Source organism: Archocentrus centrarchus, chromosome 19 (genome assembly GCF_007364275.1).
Source record: "Archocentrus centrarchus isolate MPI-CPG fArcCen1 chromosome 19, fArcCen1, whole genome shotgun sequence".
NCBI classification, from domain to species: Eukaryota; Metazoa; Chordata; class Actinopteri; order Cichliformes; family Cichlidae; genus Archocentrus; species Archocentrus centrarchus.
In genome coordinates this window covers 13,729,053-13,753,694 of record NC_044364.1, presented here as the reverse complement: position 1 = coordinate 13,753,694, position 24,642 = coordinate 13,729,053, and the positions used below count along the sequence as shown (strand labels likewise).

Here is a 24,642-nt window from a genome sequence, read left to right as displayed (position 1 = left end):
TGTGTTTATTTTAAAGCAAAACACATATCAAAATATCCATGCGCTGTTTATAGTAAATAAACAAAAGTCAATTCGACTTTCTTGCATGGAAAATTAAAACAAAATAAATCTGTAAAGTCCTTTGTTAAGTTTAAATAAAGTTAATCTTCTTATTGATCCATAATTTGTTTTGACATCTCTGAAGAAACAGGCAGAGTCGAGGATGTGTTTGAATGTTTGGATCTTTTCCCCCTGTGGACCATTTCGCCTCCATTCTCCCCTTCCTCGCGTTCCAGTCTGCCTCTTTTAACAAAATGGTCTATCCTGGACTCCAGGCTCTCGCAGCACGGGCGCTCCAGCAGCGGTCGGTAATTTCTCTGCCTGCTGCCTTCTACCAGCCAGCACTGATTGGAGGACGCGGCTCCTGTGGATGGAGAGCAGTGAGACAGTTTGTACCGTGTACTTCCACAGCAGGCATTTTGACTCGTGTCAGTAGGAAAAGTTCTCTGGGTGAAAATACCTTCTTAAGGTCAGAGGAGAATGGGCAGAGCTGATATGAAGGCAACAGTACCTAAAATAACCACTGGTTACAACCAAGGCCTTCAGAAGACCATCCAACTGGTTTCATGAACATGGCAATGAGACCTCAATCCAATAGAGCACCTTTGAGACGCGGTGGAACATGAGATTCATATCATGGATGTGCAGCCGACAAATCTGCAGCAACTGTGTGATGCTATCACATCATTATGGATCAAAATCTCTGAGGAATGTTTCTAGCACCTTGTTGAATCTATGCCACGAAGAATTAAGGCAGATCTGAGGACAAAAGGGCATCCAACCTGGTACTTGCAATGTGTACCTAATAAAATGACCAGTAAATGTATCTCCTCACACAAAAAAACCCAACTAAATGAGATGCCGAAGGCATGTAAAATATTCCAAATGTGACTCAACACAATCATCACGGCACTAAACATGCAGATGTGCAAATCAGCTAAATTTAGGCAAAAAAAAATACCACAAAAAAAGTACTATAAAACACAATAAATGACCACAAAGCAACTAAAATTATGCAAATCATAACTGGAGCCAAATAACTGTAACTGTATCCTTTGTAGCTGGTTTCTCTCTCTGGATATCTCGGTCCCTTTCAGGACCAGTGAAAGTGTGTTTACACTTCTGTACCCTTTGTCTCATAATCAATCTATGCTTCCACGTTTAAACCTCCATTAAAAAAATCTTTACCCATCTTATGCAACTTCTCACCTCTGTCCTCCAAACCCTGGATCATCCCGTGCAGGACGCGGGCCTTCACTGCGCTCTGGGTCCAGTGCTGCTGCAGCGCCGACAGGACAAGATTCACCTCTTCACTCTCCTGTTTCCAGCTCAGACCTTCAAAGTAGCAGTCGTACAGCACCAAAGGGTAGTCTACTGCCATGCTGAAGATGACACAAATTCAAATGATGAATATATATATATATATATATTTCTATTTTTTTTTTTTTTAATTTAAGGTAATGCAGAACCACTTAAACAAGCAGTCAGTTCACCTGTACTGGGGCTTTCTGGGGTTATTCTCAACATCCAGGAGCTGATTAATTATGTCTGGGGCCTCCAGCTTCTGTCCTATCAGGAGAAGGACTGCCATCATACAGCGTACCTGCAGCATAACAGGAAATTCACTACATTACTCAAACCACCGAATGTCAAACTGCATGAGAAGCTGCATCTGATATGCAAACATCTGAACCAGCTGTTCTAAATTTGAATTTTTTGCACACAGACAAAAAAAAACTCTGTTAAAAGCCACTTATATGAATGGCTTTAAATGAACATAATTTATTGATGAAAAGAGCTCTAAAAATGATGGTGTACTGTAGGAAAAGCAGCCCAGTGTAACTCTCTCAGTACCTGGTGGTAAAGGAAGGCTAATCCTTTGATCTCAAATATGAAGAGGTCATACTGGTCTGTGCTGGAGGCATGCTGAGGCTGCGCAGGCTTGACTGTGGCTGATAAGATGGTCCTCTCGAACTGCAGGACACCATTGCCCACATCCATTTTACACAGGTTCCTAAAGTCGTGAGTCCCCTCGTATCTGCCGGGTGCCAGGAGTTTGTCAAATCAGGACTTAAACTTTTAAGGAGTGACGTCAGTGTTTATGTTTTATATCTTCTCCACCCACCTTTTAGCAGCTTCAGCCATCAGCCCTACATCCAGAGATCCTCGAGGGAAGTAGTAGCAGTACGTGCGGTACTGGCAGTCAAAGCGTGCGCTGAAACCCTCTGCTACTGGCGCCCAGTCCAAGACCCTGATGTCCTGCGGCAGGACTCTGTTCAGCATCTTCACATATGGAAGCTCAGAGGCGGCAGCAGCTGCTGCTGCTTTTGTACCAACATCAACATTTTCAGGGAGCGTGACGCCCAAACCGCCACAAAACTGTGTGGAGCGCAAGTCGATGGTTATGACCTGCGGAGGGGAGAGCACCACATGAAAGTACTGATTGGTTTGAGCCTGTATTAAGAAAAATGTTAAACTCTGAAGGTACAATTTTGCAGTTTTAAGGTACAGGTTGATTTTTCACTTCCATTCTTTTTAGGTTAAATTCTGTATCAAATTTCTGCAGATTATCTGAGGGGGAAAATTCGCATCCTTACTAACTCACTTGGGAAAAAGCGCTGACTCCTTTATCAGTACGACCACAACGGTGGTAATTGGAGCTCTGGCGGTCCTGAATCAGCCGAGTCTTTAGCAGAGCTTCAAAGAGTCTGGCCTCCACTGTGTTGTCCGTGTTCTCCTGAACTGCAAACCCCTGGTAAGCCCACCCCAGGTAAGCCAGCCGTAGAGCCACGTGGCGCCGGGGGTGTGCAGAGAAGTCAAAAGGACGGTCTTTCCCTGCTTTCTTTCTCTCCTTTTTACCACCGCCGCTGCTGCTGGTGTTCCCATCAAACTTCCAGCCTTCATTAGGGGATGTACTGGACAACATTTCCACATCTCCATCTCCACTGCTCTCTTTCAGCTGCGACCTGAGCTTCTCCAGCTCAGCCTCCAGCTCCTTTATCCGCTGGATTAAAGCATCTGACATGCTGTCTGGAAGAAAGAACAGAAGAAACCTTATTTACAGAGAACTTAAATATTTCTACATATAATTAATAAATCTGACAGTCAGTCAAGTCTGCTTAGCTACATACCCATTTTTTCTTAGTTTAATTCATGTCGAAGTAAATTAAACACTAATTCTGAAGAGAACCCACGTAGCTGAGCTTATTTTCTAGCGTGAAGCGAACGCTGCAGCCTGCTAGCTACTGAGGGGAGTTAGATATGAGGGATTTACTAATATTGGTAGGTTCGTAAATGATGCTGCAGTACATCTGTGTCTTTACCTCTATTTTCAGTCTCAATGTGGCCGATTAATCCACTTCTCAGTCAGTTTTCTTTCAGACTTCAGGCTCACACATTCCACTCTCCGCGCCGTTAAGAGTTTGCTTTGAGTCGGACCAATTTTGCGAACGGACGCATTTCCCCCTGTAGGGAATTTCTGGGAAATGTAGTTTATTTGCTTAAATTGTCGTAAACAGATGACCGCCATGCTTGATTGGCGTTTTTTTTTTTTTCTACCATAGAAAACGACTATATGAATCCAAAATTATTTATTTTTTAATTAATCACTGGCTTATTTTTTATTTTATTATTATTTTTTTAGCAAAAGTAGCCATCTTTGTTCACGTTCAGTTACCAACATAAGTTATAAAGTATAACTAACAGTTATAAAAACCTGAATAATTTGACATTTTTCATTACTGTGGCATGGCCTTATTTATAATATTCTACACAAAATTTTATTTTTGCTATTAATACTTTTTTTCGTTACAAGACTTACAGTAAGTTGTGTGTATATATATATATATATATATATATATATATATATATATATATATATATATATATATATATATATATATATATATATATATAGCTGAAATATGACAAGGTACTTTAATGTATTGTGACTGACAAGTCCCTACAAAAGGAGCTTGCAATATCCTCTGTGTTCCAGTCCAATCCACCCCTTCCTTATGATTCCTAGTTCAGGAGTTCAAAAACAGTCAGGGAGGAGGGGCATGGTGGAGTCCATATGTCCATATTTTGTATACAGTCCATATTTTGTATACAGTCTGCAATGGTCCACAGCACCAACACTTGTCTTTAGACATCACAAAGAGTGAAAAAGGCAAATTAAATGAGCTGAATTGTGTTTGTGTGTGTGTGGGGAGGGTGGTGGTGGTGGTGGTGGGGTGTTAGTGGCACAGCAGTACTGTCAGGCGCAACTATTAATTATTCCTGATGCAGAGACAGAATTGGTCGGGCTCTTACATGACATGTAATCACAATTTTAAAGTTAAATGATTTGTTACACGGCACCTACGCTCAGGATGACTCCTAAACTCATCAATAAGGATCAATAAGGTTTTTAAATATCTTACCTTAAATAAACAGATTAAGCCAGACCACAACACCCAAAAGAGATTTTGTTTAATAATTATCATCAGATAATCAGATCAATTTCTCTTTGTCAGATACCAGCTGCAATTATAGCAAGTGCCAATTAGATTTTTTTCAGCTACTTTCAAACATCAGTTATAATATAAGGAATCTAGATACAGTCAAGAATACAGAGAAAATAGAGTAGAAATGAAAATCAGCATATCAAATCTTTATGGCTGCTGTGATGATGCGTCAGCGAATGGTTTCGTAGTTCTTTTTAATGTCCAGACACAAGCACACCCCGATTAAAACTCCGAAAACCTGCAGCAGGCAAAAGGTTAGAAGTTACTGGCAGCAAATGAACTCAGTGACACATCCGAAAGGTTATTTTCTCATTCTGAAAAAATGTAATTATTTCTGCATTTCACCGCCCGAGGCAGTCAGGATGAGATAGGCTTTATTATCATTCAAGCCATCCTCTGCTACTTAAATGTCTGCATCGAAATATTGCTTAATATATGTTTTGCACATGCAAATTGCTGGAAACCCCATATAAATACATAGTAGCTGGATTAATAAATCACTTTAGGATATATGTTTTTATTTTTTTTTAAGATACATTTGATCTTGAGATGTTTGACATTTCTGGGGGTTTTTTTTCTGTGGAAAACAGATTAAGATTAATCTTTTGGGCAAAGGTATTTTAAATTATCCTTTCTCACAGTAATATGACATTCACTGTTGCAATATAAGTATTTGACTTTAAACTGAAATGTGTACAAAGGGAACTAGCAGCAGTTTACTGTACCTCTGTGATTCCAAGAGCAATGCAGACAGCACCAACCCACACCAAATTTTTCATCAGGAAGAAATTAATTGCCCAGAGGCAGCCCTGAGGAGGATCGCACTGTCATAAAATACAGTATTTGTCATCAGAAATTAGATGAAAATTGCTTAAAACGTTTTCTCATAAGACCTTTTTATGCGCTTTCTCCTTGTCTTGTCCACAGCCCTCACTCTTCTCCACACAGCAAGAATCTGGCACGGCATTGTGGTTTTCCCAGCCTACACTTTGGGACCAGTCGGCATAGCTGTCTGCACCACAACACTTGAACTGTAACAAAAATAACAATATGCTAGCAAAGCACTGAAGCTGTATTAATCACTGGTGGTGGCTATTTATGGCCAGCCTTGTTTGACTCCAGCCTTTGTGATCAGTAATCTTTGTGGCTCGTCTCTCTTGTTTCCTACTTGGGAGTTTCGATCTTTCTGCCTGACAGGTTTGCTTGTTTTCCCTTCTGGAGTCAAAAGCCCACAGGTGGACTAGCACCGCATCAGCAAGAAAGATTTGGGATTCTCTTTGGAAACAAAGACTTAGCTGAAACTCACCTGCCTGCCCACCGAGTGACTTTCTTCATCTCTGAGCCCAACCTGGCCATCTAGCTGTGACTCCCAAAGGCCTATTTTATTGATTATTTTTTATTTATTTACAGGGACAATGCACATTGATCAGCATTACTGTAAATGTGCCAGTGTTAGCCAGATGGCTAATATTCAACTGCTGTCCTATCTGTCGCATATTTGCTGTTTCCAGAATACTGAGTTGTAACAGAAGATAATGGGATAAATTTGGCTGTACGAGCTTGAAACTAATCACAAAAAGAGGGCACCTTAAGGAGGGACGTTATAGGTCTGTTTTTTGTGTCTCTTGGAAACACAAAATGTTACATTAGGCTCTGCACATCACCTTTTCCTGAATTGTGTTGATGGCGCGTCTCCTCTCAGGGCTGTAGTCACTGATTACTGCTCGTGCTTTGGTGTTGACAGCACTCTTGATCTGCAGAAGGGCAGTCTACAGATAAAAAAAAAATCAGATTAACATATTACCAGAGCCGGCACTAGAACATAGATTTAAAGTAATGTCACCTCTATTATTTCTTGAGAACCATTGCTAATGGTAAAATTTGACCTTGATCTCAAGTAGTTCCCTTTTGGAAGGACTGGGAGGTGTCTCACCCTGCTGCGAAATATGTAAAAGGCAGCTCCTGTGAGGACTTCCAAAAGGATGATCACTATCAGGATGCAGATGAACTATAGAGTAACCAAGTGAAGACGGTTAGTGATTCATATCTTTCCTCACCAGAGTGAAAATGAGGAATTTCATGCCTACTGAAACATCTCCAGGGCTCGTTAGAAAGGCATTTGGGGAGAATCTCCATTTAACTTCATTTCTGTGCTGTGTAATCAACTGCAAAAATTAATTACTGTACTTACACAAGCCACCATAGATGAATTATTAAAGAATGCACCGATGTGGCCCAAGAGGGATACGAAAGCTATGGTGACACCCACTGCAATGAGGACTATGGCAATTTGAGACAGGTTGCTGCCTGTGAAGCTGCCGATCTCTGAATAAGTTGAGTACTGCAGCACGCCTATAGTGATGAGGGCAACCCCAGACAACTGAAAAAGAAGAAAAAGAAAATCCCTCAAATAGAGCCTTTCTGACAAAGTGAAGTAGGCTGGGAGCTGGTTCCACAGAAGAGGGGCCTGAGAGCTGAAGGCTCTGCCTCCCATTCTACTTTTAAAGGAACCACAAATATGCCTGCAGCCTGAAAGCAAAGTCTCTATTGGGGTGATGTGGTATTATGAGCTCTTTAAGATAAGATGGGGTCTGATTATTCAAGACCTTCTTCTCAGCACTCAAACATGGTGGTGGTAGTGCGAAGGTCTGCTTTGCTGCTTCAATAATATGCTTATTTCACAGCACTGTATATAACTCCTGCACAGCGCTCCTCAGGTGCCTACCAGTGTGTGACATGTGTCTGGATTCAAAGCTTGTTTGGGTCCTCTACTGCAGCATTACACGGGCATTATTTGCATTTCATAAAATTAGACTGTGTGTAATGCTGGCACAGAAAGATATCCAGCTAAATGATACCATTCAGCTGAACACAATAAAGTCAGAAGTATTCTATTTTTATTAAAATTAGCTTTTAAATGGATACTTTTCATTAATGTTTCTCTGAAATAATGTTAAAAAAGAAGTCTGGGTTACACGCTATGCACCAGTTAGTATTTAGGACATAAAATTTCTGGAGCACACGCAGAGCACCACACAGGTTTATCTGGCAATGACACTGACTGCCTTCTAAATTTGTCACAGTTCCCTTTGCTCAGCTCAACTTGTGCACCCCACAAACTGGTTTAATATGGATGCGGTTTGTAAATTTGGAAGGCCAAATTGATTCTCATGATGCCACAGAACATTTCCTTGGATTTTCCTGCATGCAGTCAGTCTGTCAGGCAAATTAACTGTTGCAGAAACAGTGTTATGGATCATCCAACACATTTCATTCAAAAACAAAATTACTCTCGTTACTCACCAAGAAGAGCGTATTGAAGAATATAAAGCAACATTTGAGGCCGAAGGACATGCACATTGTGAGGTGATGTGTGTGTGTGTACAAACTGCAGCGAATCCAGAAGGTTGCAGACTCCCCTCAGTCCAAGTATGACTCGAGTCAGAGTGAGTGCATGGGTGCACTTCAGTAGCAAGTGTGTCACATGTCTCTATTAAAATGAACTGGCAGCCTGATAACTTTAAAATTAATGTAGTTATCTCTGGAATGCATCAAGCCCGTCTTTGCATAGCAGCATAGCACGTCAATGATTGCAAACAGTGCCGTAAAATGTGATCATTTAAATACTAGGAATCGCACTTAATATACAAAATGAATCCAAGGGAATAATACATATAGAACATTTCCCCAGAAAGGAAGGTATTTTCTTTCTAGAAGTATTTATCTGGCAGATGTTTTGCATCATCCTGGATCTCTTTCTAGTCGTTTTGTGACTTTCAGGTTAGGTACAGCACCTTCTGCAGCAAAATTCACAAGTCTTTTTGCTCTCTGTAGATATTTTATATCCTATTGTGATTATTTTGCGTCTTATTTTGATCATTATCTGTCTCTGGTATTTTTTGCAGTTAACAGTCAGGCATACCTGAGCCTCCCCTATACCTGAGGCTACCAATCAGTAATCCATCCATATCCCCGGCAGTGTAGAACTAGTGAATATAATTCAAACAGATGCATTTTCATGACTGTGCAGTAAGATATGTAAAAACTACCAGAAACAATAAACTAAACAAAAATGTACAATTTAAGTGTTTGTTTTTTCTTGCACCATAAACTGAAAATGTTATATGTTTATAAATGTTTGATTTAAATTTCAAAAATGTCCATAAATATAAATAAAATATATAGAAATTCCATTTATTTTCTGTCCCAACTCTGAGCGGCTGCAGCATTGTGATTATTTGAGCTTGCTTCGGGGCTCCTTCTGTTTGAGGACCAGGATCTTTCTCACAGCTCCTCCACCAACATATGGATCTCGAGCAGCCTGGCCCGACTCCACAGGCTTGAAAAGGACTGAGGCCTCTGGCTGCAACACAATAATTTCCATCACAGTGACCTCAAAGTCGGAGGCAGGGTTGCTTGTCAAATGCTGCCAGAGTGTCTTTTTATCTTTTTGCATTCTTTTTCCTTCCTTACTCTTTTCCTTCTTTTGTTTTCTTGGAGCTCAAGTCAGAGTGCATCAACCGGTGAAGGACAAAATTGCATCATATATTTCTCTGGATTCTTTTCTGTGTTTGTTAACCACTGAATAGCAGGCCCTTTGAATGTGTGCGATGATCACTAAAGGTTTTTACCAAGAAGCAATAATCATTAGAGGACAAACAGAGGGTTGAGTGTCGGTCAGGAGACAGGTTTATCTGTTATATCACAAGTCATTTGTGTTCACACATGTCTGTGGTTTTGTCTGTCTTCTTCTCATCACTGAGTCTCTGTGCATAGAGCCTTATCTGGTTGTTCTTATTTGCCTGCAGGACAAAGAAGAATATTTGAGATGAGTGGAGTGAACTCTGCTGCAGTCCTGATAGTTTAACAAAGCAGTCAATTTTTTGACTTGCAAAATGTAAAGGCAGGACTTAGATGAGCCTAAATATTCTCAAGGATGGATCTTATGGTCCAGTGGATTTATTTTTTTCAGGAAAGCCAACAATGACAGATTTTATCATCTCCCCAGTGCAAGGCGCATAACCACAAAAGGGTTCCATTTCCCCCCTTTTAACTGTAATAACACTTTGAGCAGACATTCACTAATATTTGGACTGCCATTGCTCTGATGCCACAGAGTGATGGAGAGATGGAGTCTGCTTGTCTCTGAAGGAGTGTGTGGGAACAGGATGCAAAATGAATACCACATAATCTGGATGTTTTTGAGGAACTTCATGAGAACAGGAAGAAAAATCATGACCATACATGGATGAGACAGTCACGGAGAGAGAACATTGTCCTTGCCTCTCTTTGTTTTTCCTGTTTTGAATTCCAGAGCACTTGGTCAAAAGCTTGTGCGACTCCCGCTTGATAACAACCATTATCGAGAAAAGAGCTGCGATTGTAAGGCTGTGCTGCATTGAATATTAATATGAATATGCATAATTTGTTGGACAAAGACACAGTTCTTGTAGTTTTGCAAAAAACTTTACAAGTGGCCAACTCAACAGTCTGGTGCATTCTTAAAAACCAAAAGACCAGACAGGCCGCAGAAGACAAATGAAGTGCATGATCACAGAACGATTTCCATAGTTAAGAAAAACAACCAAGTCAGTAGTGCTATCGAGGAGGAAGGTGTATGACTGTCACAGTAAAATCTAAAGATTCCTTCATGGATGTAAATACAGAGGGTTTGCACCAAGTTGCTAATTACTGGTTACATTCAAGAACAAGACAGAACACGTAGCTGCATTAAAGGCCTAGCAGAGCAACTCAAGGGAAGAAATGCAACATCTGGTGATGTCCACAGGTTGTAGGCGTCAGGCAGAAAGAAAGAAAGAAAGAAGTATCTACATACATTTTAGGATTTATGTAAACTTGTAAAACTGATGTGTTGCACTCTATTTTTTTCATTTTTACTGTAACTCCAGTATCTGCCCTTTGTCTCCATCAGTACTGTTAATCTTGTGTCTGCTCCATCAATCTTCATGCTTTTAACAGTGCAGATATATTTTGTAGTCCAAACTAAATTGTGTGTCTCAGCAATGTGGGACCACTTAGACATACCAGACCATGAAAATGTTTCCTTACATTCTTGCCGTGGGGGAGGGGGGGGGGGGGGGTGGAGGGGCATTATAGTAGCTCATTTGTTTGCATTTTGATAGGCTGTTATGTAATCTGTTTTTAAAGCACTGAATGCAAAGCACAAGAAGAATTTGGTGTTTTATTGATAATTATATATCCACAAATGGTCAGCATCAGCTGGCCTGTGTGACAGCATTATACCAATATACTGTGTCTTAAAAATGAATTTAGTAAACAACTTTCATTTAGTAGTGAAATGCATGCAAAGTGCAATAAAGGTTTGATGCGAGTACACAGGAATTGGGTCTCCCCGTATAGCCAGAAAACATGACTAATACTTTTGCACAGTGCAGTACATGAAAGTACACCTTGGAGCCACACCCAACCAGTAGTTTTCCCACATCAATAGAATTAAAAGGTGTCTTGTTTACAAGTGGAGCTCACTGTGGTCACATGGTCACCCGTGTCAATGTTCTTTCAAAGAAACTCAACCCCAGAAACCCACAGTTATAGATTCACTTCAGTGTTGGCTGACACTAACCTGAGTTAAAGGCACACAGAAAGTTGTCCTACTGGCTCGTCTTGATTCCTGCGGTGGCTCTGGCAGTGCAGCAGCATAGGTTTTGTAAGGAACAAAATAGCAACAGGAAGCTGGCTCTGAGAAATATGCTCGTGTTCTGAGAAGAAACACCATCTTTGTGCAGGTAAGTGCTTTTTTATTCCACTTCAGTGTGTGTGTGTGTGTGTGTGTGTGTGTGTGTGTGTGTGTGGGGAGGGTAATCCTTGCTCACCTTATTGCTTTCTCTTTCTCTTCAGATTGAATGTTTTCTCCCTCCCACACATTTCCTGTCCTCTTTTAATGTCTCTTTTGTTTTCTGTTCACAGTGCAGAGGGTCAGTGGGGGCTGCAGATGTGTGTTTCTAATTATCCTTCTAATAATCTGACTGTTTCTTGTGAACTGTGGGGCGGAGAGGGGGGTAGTGATTTCAGAGGCCGTTGGAAAGCAGAGGCTCCTCCTGTTTGCATCTCAAAGGACGCGAGAATGCGACACATCAGATTCACAGAGGGCTTACAGACAGACCAAACCTGACCACAACCAAGAGAAGAAGAGGAGGCCTGATAGATGAGCGTCTGAACCACAGCTGCTGATTTGTTGTCATCTGAAATCAAAGATGGACAAAGATGGTAAGACGTCAAAGACGTATGTGTCCACCTTCCGATTTGTCCTCAAGCCTCAAGCCAAGGATCAGAAAGAGAATGGACTGGATGCCACTAAGAGGAAGTTAATGGGAAACAACAAACTGGGATTCTTATCTGCAACAGGTAAGGCCCTGAAAATTAGCTCATAAGTTAACTTTTAGACTTTTTTATGTTTGTCAGTGCATTTTAAAAAAATCATATTATTTCTCACTTGCATCCCCTCTTGTGCTTGTTTTAACTTAACTGTTTACATGAGAGCACAGTGACAGACAGAAAAATGTTTGTGCAGTGGTCAGTGTTGTCTTTACAAAGCTGTACTTTGTAAACTGTATAGATAACCCCTACCCCTCACCCCCAAATATACACTCACACACACAGTCTGATGGCAGTCCTCCATCCACTAGCAATCACCCATTTCCCGCCCTGCTGGACATTCCAACTCCAAATTAAAGAAATGCAAACACATATTTTTTAAACACAACATTGAGTTACTCACTGCTCACAATTGCTACATATTTTGTACATCAGACAGCTCATGAACTCTGATGCTGCTCCGTCTCAAGGCCACACAGTTGAAGATAGTGATCTTGAAATACATTTTTGGTATCACCCACCCACAGATACACATGCATACAAGTAACATTAGCCAGTGATTCAGGGTTTGATAAGCTGCCCTGCTCTGATTGTGTGAGTGATAACAAAACCCATTGTCCTTTTTCTTTGTAAAGATGCCAGACAGGCACAAGTTCAGAATGTGGAAGCACCTCACTTTAAAGAGCCCCTCAGGGACTGTGTCGTCTGTGAAGGAAGTGATGCTACTTTTCAAGGGGTTATCACAGGGAGTCAACCTCTGAGCATTTCCTGGCTATACAATGGTAAGCGACTGAAAATCTCATTATAAGCAAGTAGATGTTAGACTGTATTCCAGTCCAGGTTGTTGTAATTTTTACAGTAAACTTAGCATGCAAAATTACACTTATTAACTGTAATTACAGAATACAGGAGCTTACTGTATTTTTAATAAAACATTGGTGGGAAATACGCAAAATACTCTATATTCAGCCTATTGAGTTGATTGCTGACTGTTAATTACTGACAGAATACCTTTATATACTACCTAGAATTACCTGTGCTGAGCAAAGGTCTTGAGCCAACCTTCATTTCTTTACATTTTGCTAGAAAATAGGTGCAGCAATTTATTGAAACATGTGCAAACACACATGGAAATACAGTATATAAGGGAAAAACAGAATTTATATAACTCTAACAAGTTTAAAAGTCAATATTTGGTATGGCCACCTTTGTTCTTCAATGCAACTTTCTTGTAATTTTTTTAAGTAGTCTACAGGAATAGTTCTCCAGGCATTTTGAAGGACATTTTAAGTTCTTCTTTGGATGTTGGCCACATTTTGTTCCATTCTCTGTTAAGATGATCCCGCAATGCTTCAATAATGTTGAGGTCTGCACTCTGGGGAGACAAATCCATGACTGATAGTGTTTTATTTTGTGTTTTTCTATCCAGATATGCTTTTACCCAGCAAACATGCCCCTTTGGGACCCATGTGCAGGCACTGTGAGCAGACCCACATGGTCCATAATGGGCAGTTAACTGTAATGCACATGTGCGCTATGTGCTGCCCACACTAAACAGAGAGGGGCCCACAGTGGGCTACCCATGGTGAGCCATGTGCATACCAACAATATACCCATGCTCTAGGTGTGGGCTGCCTTGCTTAGGCACATATAGCCCATGATACATTACTGCCACCAATTGACATGCAGTGTGAACCAGAATGTTGCTTAAAAAAGAAAGAAAAAAGAAGAAGCTATTTTTAGCTGCTCTCTTATTCACGGGGAGTTACCACAAAGTTGATTTGATAAATGTTTACAACACATGCACTTCCTGACATAACCCCCATGGGATTTATGTCACCTCTCACACTCAAACCAGGGATCTCGCTTGATAGTCAAATAAGTAAACCACTATCCACTTGCCCTCAAAGGGAAGAATAAAACAAAAACAAAAACAAATCCTAACAAACATGTTAGTCTGACTTATGAAATATGGCCTAATATCTTTCATTTCTTGAGTTCTTTTGCAGTATATCAATAAGCTCCAGATCTTCCATTTTACCAAAATTTGAATTAGTTGCCTTCTCTCAGCCTCATATTTTTGACAGTGTAACAAAACATGTTCTATGGTTTCTTCTCCACAATAGTCACATTGGTGGTGTTTCCACCAATGTATTATAAATAATAAACACACCCGTGCAGGTCCACAGTGGGTAGGTGTGGTTGAACTGTTGGGCTGTGTGGGCAGGCAAAATCCACGCTTATCCCATGTGGGCCCCAGTTGGATGTGTCTACACAGGGTCCACAGCAGTTTTGGCATTTGGGATCTCTGTATGAGTTTTCAATGGGCAAGCCGACTACAGGTTGCCCACAGAAAACTGTGGTGGGGCCCTGTGTGGTAAAACTACTGTGGGGCCTCCATGGGCTAACCCACAGGGGGGCCAGTGAGAAGTTTCTCCAATCTCATTGTACATCCTGTTTAATGATAATAAACACATTCTATTCTGTGGGCAACCCATAGTGGGTTTGCCCACAGAAAACCCTCACGAGGACCCAAAGGGAAAAATTGCCGTGGGCCCTTATTTGTAGCCTACATGTGGTCCACATGGGGTTTAGTGGACAAGCCCATAGTTGGTTTCCCCATAGAAAACCCCATAGAGAGCAGTTTTACCCTTTGGCAAAACTGCTGTCAGCCCTCTATGGGCACACCCAACAGCCCCACTGTTCACCCACAGCTACCTACTGTGGGCCTGTGCAGGCATGTTTGATCACTGTCATGCTTTAAAATTAGGCCGTTGTCAATCATATGCTTTCCAGATAGTATTGCATGGTGGATCCGGATCTGATGGCGCTTCTCTACATTGATAACTCCATCAATTTTGACAAGACTCCCAACCCCACTGGTTGAAATGCACCCCAAAACCATGACAGAACCTCCACCATGTTTCACAGGTGGCTGTAGATTCTCACTGTTGTACCTCTCTCCTGACCCTGTCTATACATACTGACAATGTTTTTAACCACAAAGTTCAGATTTGTATTCCATAAGATCTGTTGCCACTTATTTTCAGTCCAGTTCTGTCATGTGGGAGCAGTGTGGCAGGCAGGGTGGATCCAAATGCAGAACTCCAAGGCAGATTGAACTTAAAAGGCGGCTTTATTATTGAAAACTTGAAACACAGAGGAACGGCACTCTAACACAACTAAAACTGACAGGGAACCAGGAACAGAACCACACCTCCATGAGGGAGGACACAATGAAGAACAGAACAAACACAGGGGCTTAAATACACACAGGAAGTAATAATGGGAGAAAGGAAACAGTCGGAGAACACAGTGCACAGGTGAACAGACTCTAACTAATTAAACAAGGGAAGCAAAACTAAACATGACACATAGGGAACACGGACTGTCAAAGTAAAACAGGAAGTAACCAAAAAAGAATGCAAGACAACACAGAAGACTGGACAAAGGAGACTGATGACTGAGGAAACTAAACAGAGACCAAGACATGGGGAAACAGACAAAAAGAAACACAGACACGGGACAGAGACGCAGACTAGTCACAACACTGGGAATAAAACTCAATTAAAAAAAACCAGGAGGAGAGGGATGTGACAAAAGGACAAAGCAGACACAAGAACACAGACGCAGGTGAGATAGGGACAAAGGGAACTGGGGAATCAAAATGTAACAATAATGAATAACAAGACAGGAACTAAGATGAAAAACAAACTGAGAACACAACAAAACAAAACCTAAACACAAAACAGTGGGCACATGGCCCGGGACCATGACAAGTTCTTGCATAATTTCCCATACCTCAGCCTGTTCTCCCTGTTTTCCTTCCTTAAGAATGGCTTCTTGACAGCCACTGAGGCCATTTCATATGAGGCTTCAGTGAAAAGTAGATGGATCCGCGGAAGGGACGGATATATCTCTCAGGTTCTGTGTCAGGGCTTTGCTGGATTTTTTTCCCATGGACATGACTTTCAGATAGTGTTCGTATGTGGTAGATATTTTTTAGGCCTGCCACTTTTGTCCTCCACTTGTCCCGTTAATTTTTTTCAGGGCACACTGCACACCATGCTGCGATAACAGCATGGTGTGCAGTGCATGGTGCAAAAATACTATTTGATGCATGTCAAACTGTGACTTATTTGGCAGTGTTAGTAGATTACACAAAACAATTGGGAACAAATTATGTGCTTTTTGGAACAGGTTGCTTGGACCAAAGTGCTTGTAAAAGCAGCCAATGTCCAAAGAAAAACTTTGAAAGAACTTCAGAAAGCCTGGAGAACTATTGCTCAAGACCATGTTAAAATTACGAGAAAATCTGGCTCCTTGGAAGCAAAATACAAAGAAATGAGGGCTGGCTTGCGACTTTTGCACAGTACTGTATGACTAATGTAACAGCCATGTATTTCACTGTAGCGGTTTGTCTGGAATCTCTCGTTATTTCCCTCAAAAATCTTAGAAAACACCAGCTTTTCCAAGAACTTGATTCGTACAGTACTGTATGTTGTACAATGCACACACCTTAATTCAGCCATTATTTCACAAATCATATATGATAAAAAATTTACAGTATTAATGTCTTTAAAAAATGGGTCAAAATGAACTTACTTATTTAATGTACTTCCATATTCCCATTCATTAATGGACACTATGTGAGATCACAGTCCTGAAACAATACAAATTTAATTGTGTGACATGGTTTACTGTGACTGTGATTTTTGATTCAGCCCATATATAGTGAAACAAAAAGCTACAGACAGAGATCTTGACCATTCAACACTCACCAAAGACAACAACAAAGGGTCTGGTAAACAACGTGGACAAAAAAAACTGAAAGTGCTTTAGGCTCAGAGAGCTCAGAGAGAGGTCTACAGACTGGCTTGAAAAAAAAACTCCCCCAAAAAACACAACAACATTATTTCAAATATCACCCAAGACAGAGAGGGATGGACAGATAGAAGAACAAATGGTTAATTTAGACAGTGATGTCAGCCAAAATCTCTATTTAATTCATTTCAGTTCAGTTCAGGTTTATTTATATAGCGCCAAATCACAACAACAGTCACCTCAAGGTGAAGACCCTATGGTATTCTGGAGAAAACCCCAAAGTTCAAGTGACCCCCTGTGAGCAAGCACTTGGTGAGTGTGGGAAGGAAAAAAACTCCCTTTCAACAGGAAGAACCAGCTTCAGGGAGGTGCAGTCTTCTGCAGTGTGATTTTGTTAGAGGGATGAGGGGAAAAATAAAAATAAAAGGAGAGCATAGGGAGACAGGACAAAACACAGACTATGGGTGAGAGAAGACAACATTTAATAACATGCTGCAGTGGTATATAAACATGTGAAGTGGAGCAGAAATGCTCACAGTATCAGAGGAAGTCCACCAGCAGCCGGGGCCTATGGCAAGATAACTAAGGGATGGTTTAAGGTCACCTGATCCAGCCTTAACGATAAGCTTTATCAAAACAGAAAGTTTTGAGTCCTATCTTAAAAGTAAAGAGGGTGTCTGTCTCCTGAGTGCAAACTGGGAGCTGGCTCCACAGGAGTGGTGCTGATGGCTGAAGGCTCTGCCTGCCACTCTGCTTTTACCACAAAAAAGTCTGAGCACTGAAGTGAGGTGCTCTGTTGGGATAATATGGTACTACGACGTCTTCAAGATATGTGAAGGCCTGTTCATTCAAACTATGATTTCTTTACTTCACATAAGCATTTTGGTATAATTATAATAAAACCATGCTTGTTCATGCTTAGGTGAGAGGCTACGTTCAAGAAACATTTCCTTCCAAAATGGTGCTGCCATTCTGACCCTGAGTAAATGTTTACCTGGAAATGCTGGGAGGTACACCTGCATAGCTGCGAATCCTGCAGGAAAGCAGTCAAGCAGTGCTCTGTTACATGTCACAGGTAACATCAAGTTCAGCAACGCCACTAATTATCAGTACAGCTGCACTGAAATGATCTGTTTACACTAAACCCGATTCACTCTGTTAACAATGAAACAGCTATAAAGGAAATTCCCAGAACCAGCGACTGTGAGCCACACAGTGAGGCCACATTCAAGGCTGTGCCACATCAAAACACTGAATTGTTCCCGGTTTCGAAAGAGGCAAGGCAGTGCAGAGAAGAAAAGGACAATGGTAGGCTCGATGATTACCATTTGTTTAACTTCCTTAAAATCTCTTTATCATTACACACGCATTAAAAATCTTGATTGTTGTGCTTTTCTTCCTGCTATGAATACTGTTAATCCTATAAAAATAAGTTACATTTATTGCAAATATGCTCATCATAATAGAGGGCGGGGGAAGTTGAAATGTGCATGGGGACGAAAGAAACACAAATGGTGTGTTAAAGCAGACTTTACACCTGCTTTGCACCTGTTGCAATCTATAATTTTTCTGCTTACTTAAAATAATGTCTAGCACCTTTTTGCTTATTTAAAAATATAATGAAATGGCTGCCTTGTTTGCCAGTGCAACCAAACATGACTGCTCTGCTGCCATTGGTTAGTTAATTTTTAAAACTCCCCTATGATAGCATGCCTGTAAGTCAAACATCTTTCCTCAATGTCCACAGACATCAGAGACGGCAATCTTCAAGCAAAAGCACCAACCAGCAAAGGTAAAGCACCACATTGTGTCAGGATCAGCTCTTAGCTCAGGTGTTATTTCTTTTCATGGAAACTAACTAGCTCAGTTTTTCCTCAGGGCCTCCTGTGGAGTTTTTACACCCACCAGAGCAGGTGGAGGTTAGAGTCGGCGAGCAGGCCCGACTACACTGCGAGTTCAGGTCCAGCTCTGTCCCTGTGGCCTGCTGCTGGATTTACAACAGGGACATGGTAAGAATGGTAGATCTTTTTTTTTTTTTTAAATTTATCCATAATTTAACTTTTGTTTTAGCTCACATTTCTGCCTGTTTCTGTCTCCAGGTGGTAGTGGGAGGACAGCGGATGTCAGTCAGGACCACACCACAGCATACCAGTGTAGAGATCTTTCGGGCTGTTCCAGAGGACGCAGGCTCCTACACAGTCATTGTACGTAACAGAGCAGGCTCGGGTCAGCACACCATCTCCCTCAGCATCGTAGGTGAGATAAATCCTTGACATGACTGTCCACATATAAATAATCTTTGATGACAGAAAATGTCAAAGACCAATATTAAGAAGGGAAAAGAGAGATATTTAGATATTGGCAATTGAGGGAAACACACTCTTCACTCTGTTTCTTTCTTTATAGATGATACTGTTTCTTTGATTTCTCCTCAGACCGGCCCAATCCACCAGCATCCCAGCCTGTTGTGTCCCAGCTATCAACACAGTCCCTGGTTCTGTCCTGGTCTGGCCCCAACTATGATGGCGGCACCACAATTTTAGGTTACATTGTGGAGGTCTTTCAGGAGGGCTTGGACAAGCCTGGAAGCTGGACTGAATTGAGCCGCTGTAAGAACACATCCTATCACGTCCACTCAGGCCTGGAGCCTCTGGGGCGGTACCGCTTCCGCGTCAGAGCTTACAACTCAGCAGGAATCAGTGAACCGAGCCACCAATCTGATTGTATTAAGATGGCAACTACCAGTGAGTGAAATATCTGCATGATTTGTAGCAGAATGTCATGTTGTTTTTATCTTCTACGTTTTATTTTGTTGCTACCCGTTTGTGAGAAAACTGCATATTTGCCATCTGTTCTTGTCCTGTTGGACCTCAGTGCAGCTTTTGATACCGTTGACCATAAATTTTTATTGCAGAGATTAAAGCATGCTATAGGTATTACAGGTACTGGACTGCAGTAGTTTGAATCATATTTATCTAGTAGACTCCAATTTGTTAATGTAAATGGGGAGTTTTCTTCACACACTAAGGTTAATTATGGTGTTCCACAGGGTTCTGTGCTAGGATCAATTCTATTTACATTATACATGCTTCTCTTAGGCAGTATTATCAGAAAGCATTGCATCAATTTTCATTGTTATGCAGATGATACTCAGCTTTACCTATCAATGAAGCCAGATGACACACATCAATTAGTTAAACTGCAGGAATGTCTTAAAGACATTAAGGCCTGGATGACCTTTAATTTCCTGCTTCTAAATTCAGGTGACCTTGAACCACCCCTTAGTTATGCTGCTATAGGCCTAGGCTGCTGGGGGGGGTTCCAATAATTTTCTTTTCATTCACCTTATTTACTTTGTTTATACTCCACTCTGCATTTAATCATTAATTGTTATTAATCTCTGGCTCTCTTCCACAACATGTCTTTTTTTCTCTCCGCTCAACCCAACCAGTCGCGGCAGATGGCTGCCCCTCCCTGAGCCTGGTTCTGCTGGAGGTTTCTTCCTGTTAGAAGGGAGTTTTTCCTTCCCGCTGTCGCCAAGTGCTTGCTCATAGGGGGTTGTTTTGACTGTTGGGTTTTCTCTGTATTATTGTAGGGCCTTTAGCCACAATACAAAGCGCCTTGAGGCGACTGTTTGCTGTGATTTGGTGCTATATAAATAAAATTGAACTGAATTGAATTTCTGTGTGTTTGTGTCAGAAGAGGAAAAGAAAGACAAGCCTGAGTCATACGTCACAGTGACCCCTGACACCAAAAATAAAATCAGGGACCATTACAATTTGCATGAGAAGCTGGGAGGGTAAGCATAAATGTATATGTGCAACAGTTTCTAAAACTGTCAGTCCTGAGCAATTACAGTCCTCCTTAATGTTTTTGTTTTTCAAATTTCCAGTGGGAAATTTGGAGACGTGTACCGGTTGACCCACAAAGAGACGGGCCAGGAGTGTGCAGGGAAGTTCTACAGAGCTCGGACCTCCAAAGATAGGACAGCGGCTCGCAAAGAGATTGAAATAATGAACAGGCTTCACCACCCAAAGCTCGTCCAGTGTCTGGCTGCATATGATACTCGTTCAGAGATGGTCATGGTCATGGAGTAGTAAGTGAGATTAGTTTAGTAAAAGCAAACTTTTGTGCTTTAGTAACAGGCATTGTACTTATATGTACCTGTACCTATCCTTAGGAGATGTTGTGGTGGTAAAAGGTGTTTACATGTGGGGTTAGATGCAAATTATGTCAGTTAAAAGTCAAAACCTGATGGTCACGTAGCATTTGTTAAGGTTTGTGTTTGAAGCATGGCTCTGAACGGTTATTTGTCTGCCTAGCATCGCAGGCGGAGAGCTCTTTGAACGCATTGTGGATGAAAACTTTGAGCACACGGAGCCCACCAGCGCTCGCTACGTGCAGCAGATCCTGGAGGGCATACAGTATGTTCACAAGCAGAATATCGTTCATCTGGACCTCAAACCAGAGAACATCGTCTGTGTGGATACAACTGGTACTCGGATCAAAATCATTGACTTTGGTTTGGCTAGAGAACTGGGTGAGTTTGTTTCCTACTTGCTACAGAAAATAAAATAATAAAAAAAAAAAACCCAGATGCTTCCAGTAGAATGAATGAATGTTACCTCTTAAGGCTTTATTATTATTATTATTATTATTATTATTATTATTACAAAAGATTTCTGGCTTCATAAACTGTGAAAAATTACAGCTGGCAGTGTTTTTGACTAATAAAGATATCTTTGTATGCTTGCAACCTCTTGAATTTGCCATGTTTGATCCGGAAAACACAAGACCGACGTAGAGAAACTAATGTTAAAGCATGAAGATAACATCAGGGAGTGTCTAAATTCCTAGAGGTCTTCAATGCATATCACATCATTCCAGCTCTTTAAATAGATACCTGCCAAACTACTAGTTCAATTCAGTAAAGGTAGCAAACCACATGAATAAAATTCATGCAGGAAATTTGAGAATTTTTCTTTGGATGCAGCAGCTCCAGAGTGCAGGGCGGTCTGTTTAGAGGTGATTAGAGCCTTATATGAATAAGTTAATAGAACCAAATCCCAACACTGTGTATGAGGGTGAAAAATGTTCTTGTTCTCTTCTTCAGAGGAGGGGAAACCTCTGATGGTGATGCATGGCACGCCGGAGTTTGTGGCCCCTGAAGTTATCAATTATGAGCCTGTGGGCCTGGAAACTGATATGTGGAGCATCGGAGTTATCTGCTTCATCTTGTAAGTAAAACTGCAGTGATGGTGGCTACATCTTGAATCACAATGACAGACTCAGATGCAGTAACAAACTCTAACAGATGACCTGATGAAGTACAAACTGCATCATTCAGATAGTAGGGTCAGAATTTGGTGCAAACATGAAAGCATAGATTCATCCTACCTTGTATCAACTGGTCAGGCTGCTGCATGTGGTGATGGTGTGAAAGATATTTTCTTGCTACACTTTGGGCCCCGCATCATCATTTAAAGCCCACAGCCTACGCGAGTAGTGTTGCTGACCATGTCCATCCCTTCAAGACCACAGTGTTCCCATCTTCTGATGGCTGTTTCCTTCAGGATGATGCGCTGCCATAAAGCTCAAATCATCTCAAACTGGTTTATTGAACACAAGAATGAGTTCACTGTACTCAAGTGGCCTCCACAGTCACCAGATCTCAATCCAATAGAGCACCTGTTCCACTACGGATGTGGTGGAACAGGAGATTCTCATCATGGATGTGCAGCCAACAAATCTGCAGCAACTGTGTGATGCTCTCATATCAATATGGACCTAAATCTGAGGATTGTTTCTGGAATCTCTGCTACCAATGATTAAGGAAGTTCTGAAGGCAAAAAGGGGGTCCAACAATATCATATTATTTTGGGATAAAGACACCCAAAATGAGCACATGTAATTTCTCTGGAAGCTTATTTGTGTTCATAATTTTTTCTGATCTAGGCTCAGTGGAGAATCGCCCTTCCAAGGAAACAGCGATGCTGAGACTTTGGTTCTTGTCACTGCTGCCTGCTACGAGTTTGACCCAGAGAGTTTTGAGGACATCTCTGATCAAGCTAAAGACTTTATCGGTTCCCTGCTGAAAAAGAACCGGAGGTTGGAATACCTTTGCTTCCATAAATTTCAACAAATTTAAATTCTGCAAAAGCATTTGACCAGCTGTGAATATGAATATGACAGAGATTTCAATAACCTGCATTACTAAGGAGAGTGACAGCCTTGCTTCTTCATCTCCATCCACTTTAGAGGCAGGTTGTCATGTACTGAGGCCCTTGCCCATTGCTGGATGGCCTCTTTCACCCCTCTAAACCGTAGGCCCACCAAATCTCTTAATAAGGAGAAGATGAGGCGCTTTCTGGCCAAGCGCAAGTGGAAGGTAACACAGCTTTAAAAAAAAAAAAAATTCCAAAGTTTTCTTATCAGTCCTTAGTAATCTATATGCATGTTTTTGTAAAGTTTGTAAACCAGTGCAATTTTCCCTTTAAACTTCTAGAAAACTGGCAAGGCTGTTTTGGCCCTAAAGCGGATGGCTAACCTCACCAGCAGCCCAGACTCTGCTGGCAACTCTTCAGAGGGTAAGATAAGGAAACACACACATACACAATGGCATCCTATGTCCTAGATCTACATGCATGGCAGATGACTCGCCGTTTCAGACTGTCATTTCAAGTTTAGCCTTTTATGATCATTTCAGCCTTGTTTCCATTTTATTCATCACTATCATCCACACTCTCATGTAGAGCCAAGCTGGAGCCAGGAGGCAGAGGCGGCCATCCGGTCACTGGATAAGCAGCTCCAGATTGAGCCTCACTTTCAGCAGTTCCTGAAGGACGCTACTCTCCGTCAAGGAGCAACTGCTCGGCTAGCATGCGTCGTCAATGGTAGAGTGACAGATTAACATGTTCTACAAAGACCAATCTCTTTGTTTTTTTTTCTTGCAACTGAATGAGATGTAAAACTGGTCAAATGTAGTGCTATGATCAATATTTTTTTAACAAAAAATGGTAAGAACATATACATTTCTCCATTATTTTAAAATACCTCAGTCATCAATGAATGAATTTGCTCTCTGCATTTGAGGATTTTGTGTCCTTTGCCTTGTTTTGTATTATCCATCTTTTCTGAATCCTAGGATACCCACAGCCAGCGGTGAAGTGGCTTCACAATGAAAAACCGATGCCTGAATCTTGCAGAGTGACCATAGAGCATCATGAGGACGGGCTCTGTTCTCTGGTTCTGGCTGATTTGAAGCTTTCTGACTCTGGGGTGTATGTGTGCAAGGCCAGAAACAAGCTGGGGGAAGCGATGTGCTCTGCCAAACTGAAAGTGCAACTGTAACAACTTTCCTTTATTGTAAAAGGGACTGAGCTGAATTTTTCATTTGTCAGCATAGGAACGGACATCTGAATTCACATAATTTCACACCAAAAATGGGCGTGTTATCTTGTCCAGTGGATAAGGTTAGTACAGATATGAAAGTAACTAGTAGTGCAGTAGTTCCGCTACTGATGCACAAGTTTTTTTGTACCTTCATGTGGTTGTACTATTAAAAAATTTATATTTTGCACATCTAAATATTTTTTAAATGTATTAAACACTGAAGATCAATAAAAGCGGTTTCTGAAGTAAATGTTCTAAAATCTGTGAATGTGAATTTTTCACATCCAAAAGAAATATGCATCGATCAGCCACAACATAATCAACAAATCTCCAACAGGTGACATGATGTGAACATTGAGTCCCGGCTTTCATGTTGCTACATTTAACCATACATACACGTAAATATTGTTGGAGATCAACACACACCCCTCGTGGTACTGACACTCCCCAATGGCAGTGGTCTCCCTAAGGTGACAATGTGCTGTGCCCCACAATACCTCAAAAGCTACCTTGGTTTTTTTTT

At 41.2% G+C, this 24,642-nt stretch overlaps 3 protein-coding genes across 3 annotated transcripts; 1 reads left to right on the top strand and 2 right to left on the bottom strand.

The window, feature by feature from the left end:
* Positions 1 to 9: 9 nt before the first annotated feature.
* Positions 10 to 3,497, bottom strand: pus3 (pseudouridylate synthase 3). Its single transcript, XM_030755714.1, has 7 exons — positions 3,363 to 3,497; positions 2,645 to 3,069; positions 2,165 to 2,448; positions 1,894 to 2,077; positions 1,533 to 1,642; positions 1,249 to 1,421; positions 10 to 403 (listed from the first exon to the last, which is right to left on the bottom strand). Exons 2-7 carry the CDS (start codon positions 3,062 to 3,064, stop codon positions 150 to 152), a joined length of 1,425 nt encoding a protein of 474 aa, XP_030611574.1. The 5' UTR covers positions 3,065 to 3,069; positions 3,363 to 3,497; the 3' UTR covers positions 10 to 149.
* A 1,195-nt stretch (positions 3,498 to 4,692) lies between these two features.
* Positions 4,693 to 7,983, bottom strand: LOC115798858 (CD63 antigen-like). Its single transcript, XM_030755847.1, has 7 exons — positions 7,851 to 7,983; positions 6,739 to 6,927; positions 6,481 to 6,555; positions 6,212 to 6,316; positions 5,441 to 5,578; positions 5,273 to 5,356; positions 4,693 to 4,785 (listed from the first exon to the last, which is right to left on the bottom strand). The coding sequence occupies exons 1-7, from the start codon at positions 7,905 to 7,907 to the stop codon at positions 4,717 to 4,719; spliced, it is 717 nt and encodes a 238-aa protein (XP_030611707.1). The 5' UTR covers positions 7,908 to 7,983; the 3' UTR covers positions 4,693 to 4,716.
* A 3,453-nt stretch (positions 7,984 to 11,436) lies between these two features.
* On the top strand, positions 11,437 to 24,346 carry LOC115798445 (myosin light chain kinase, smooth muscle-like). Its single transcript, XM_030755290.1, has 17 exons — positions 11,437 to 11,933; positions 12,539 to 12,685; positions 17,650 to 17,802; positions 17,901 to 18,035; positions 18,475 to 18,519; positions 18,606 to 18,736; positions 18,827 to 18,983; positions 19,163 to 19,471; positions 20,427 to 20,526; positions 20,620 to 20,823; positions 21,050 to 21,267; positions 21,841 to 21,964; positions 22,683 to 22,835; positions 22,986 to 23,115; positions 23,233 to 23,314; positions 23,480 to 23,620; positions 23,872 to 24,346. The coding sequence occupies exons 1-17, from the start codon at positions 11,783 to 11,785 to the stop codon at positions 24,075 to 24,077; spliced, it is 2,586 nt and encodes an 861-aa protein (XP_030611150.1). The 5' UTR covers positions 11,437 to 11,782; the 3' UTR covers positions 24,078 to 24,346.
* The last annotated feature ends 296 nt before the right edge of the window (positions 24,347 to 24,642 follow it).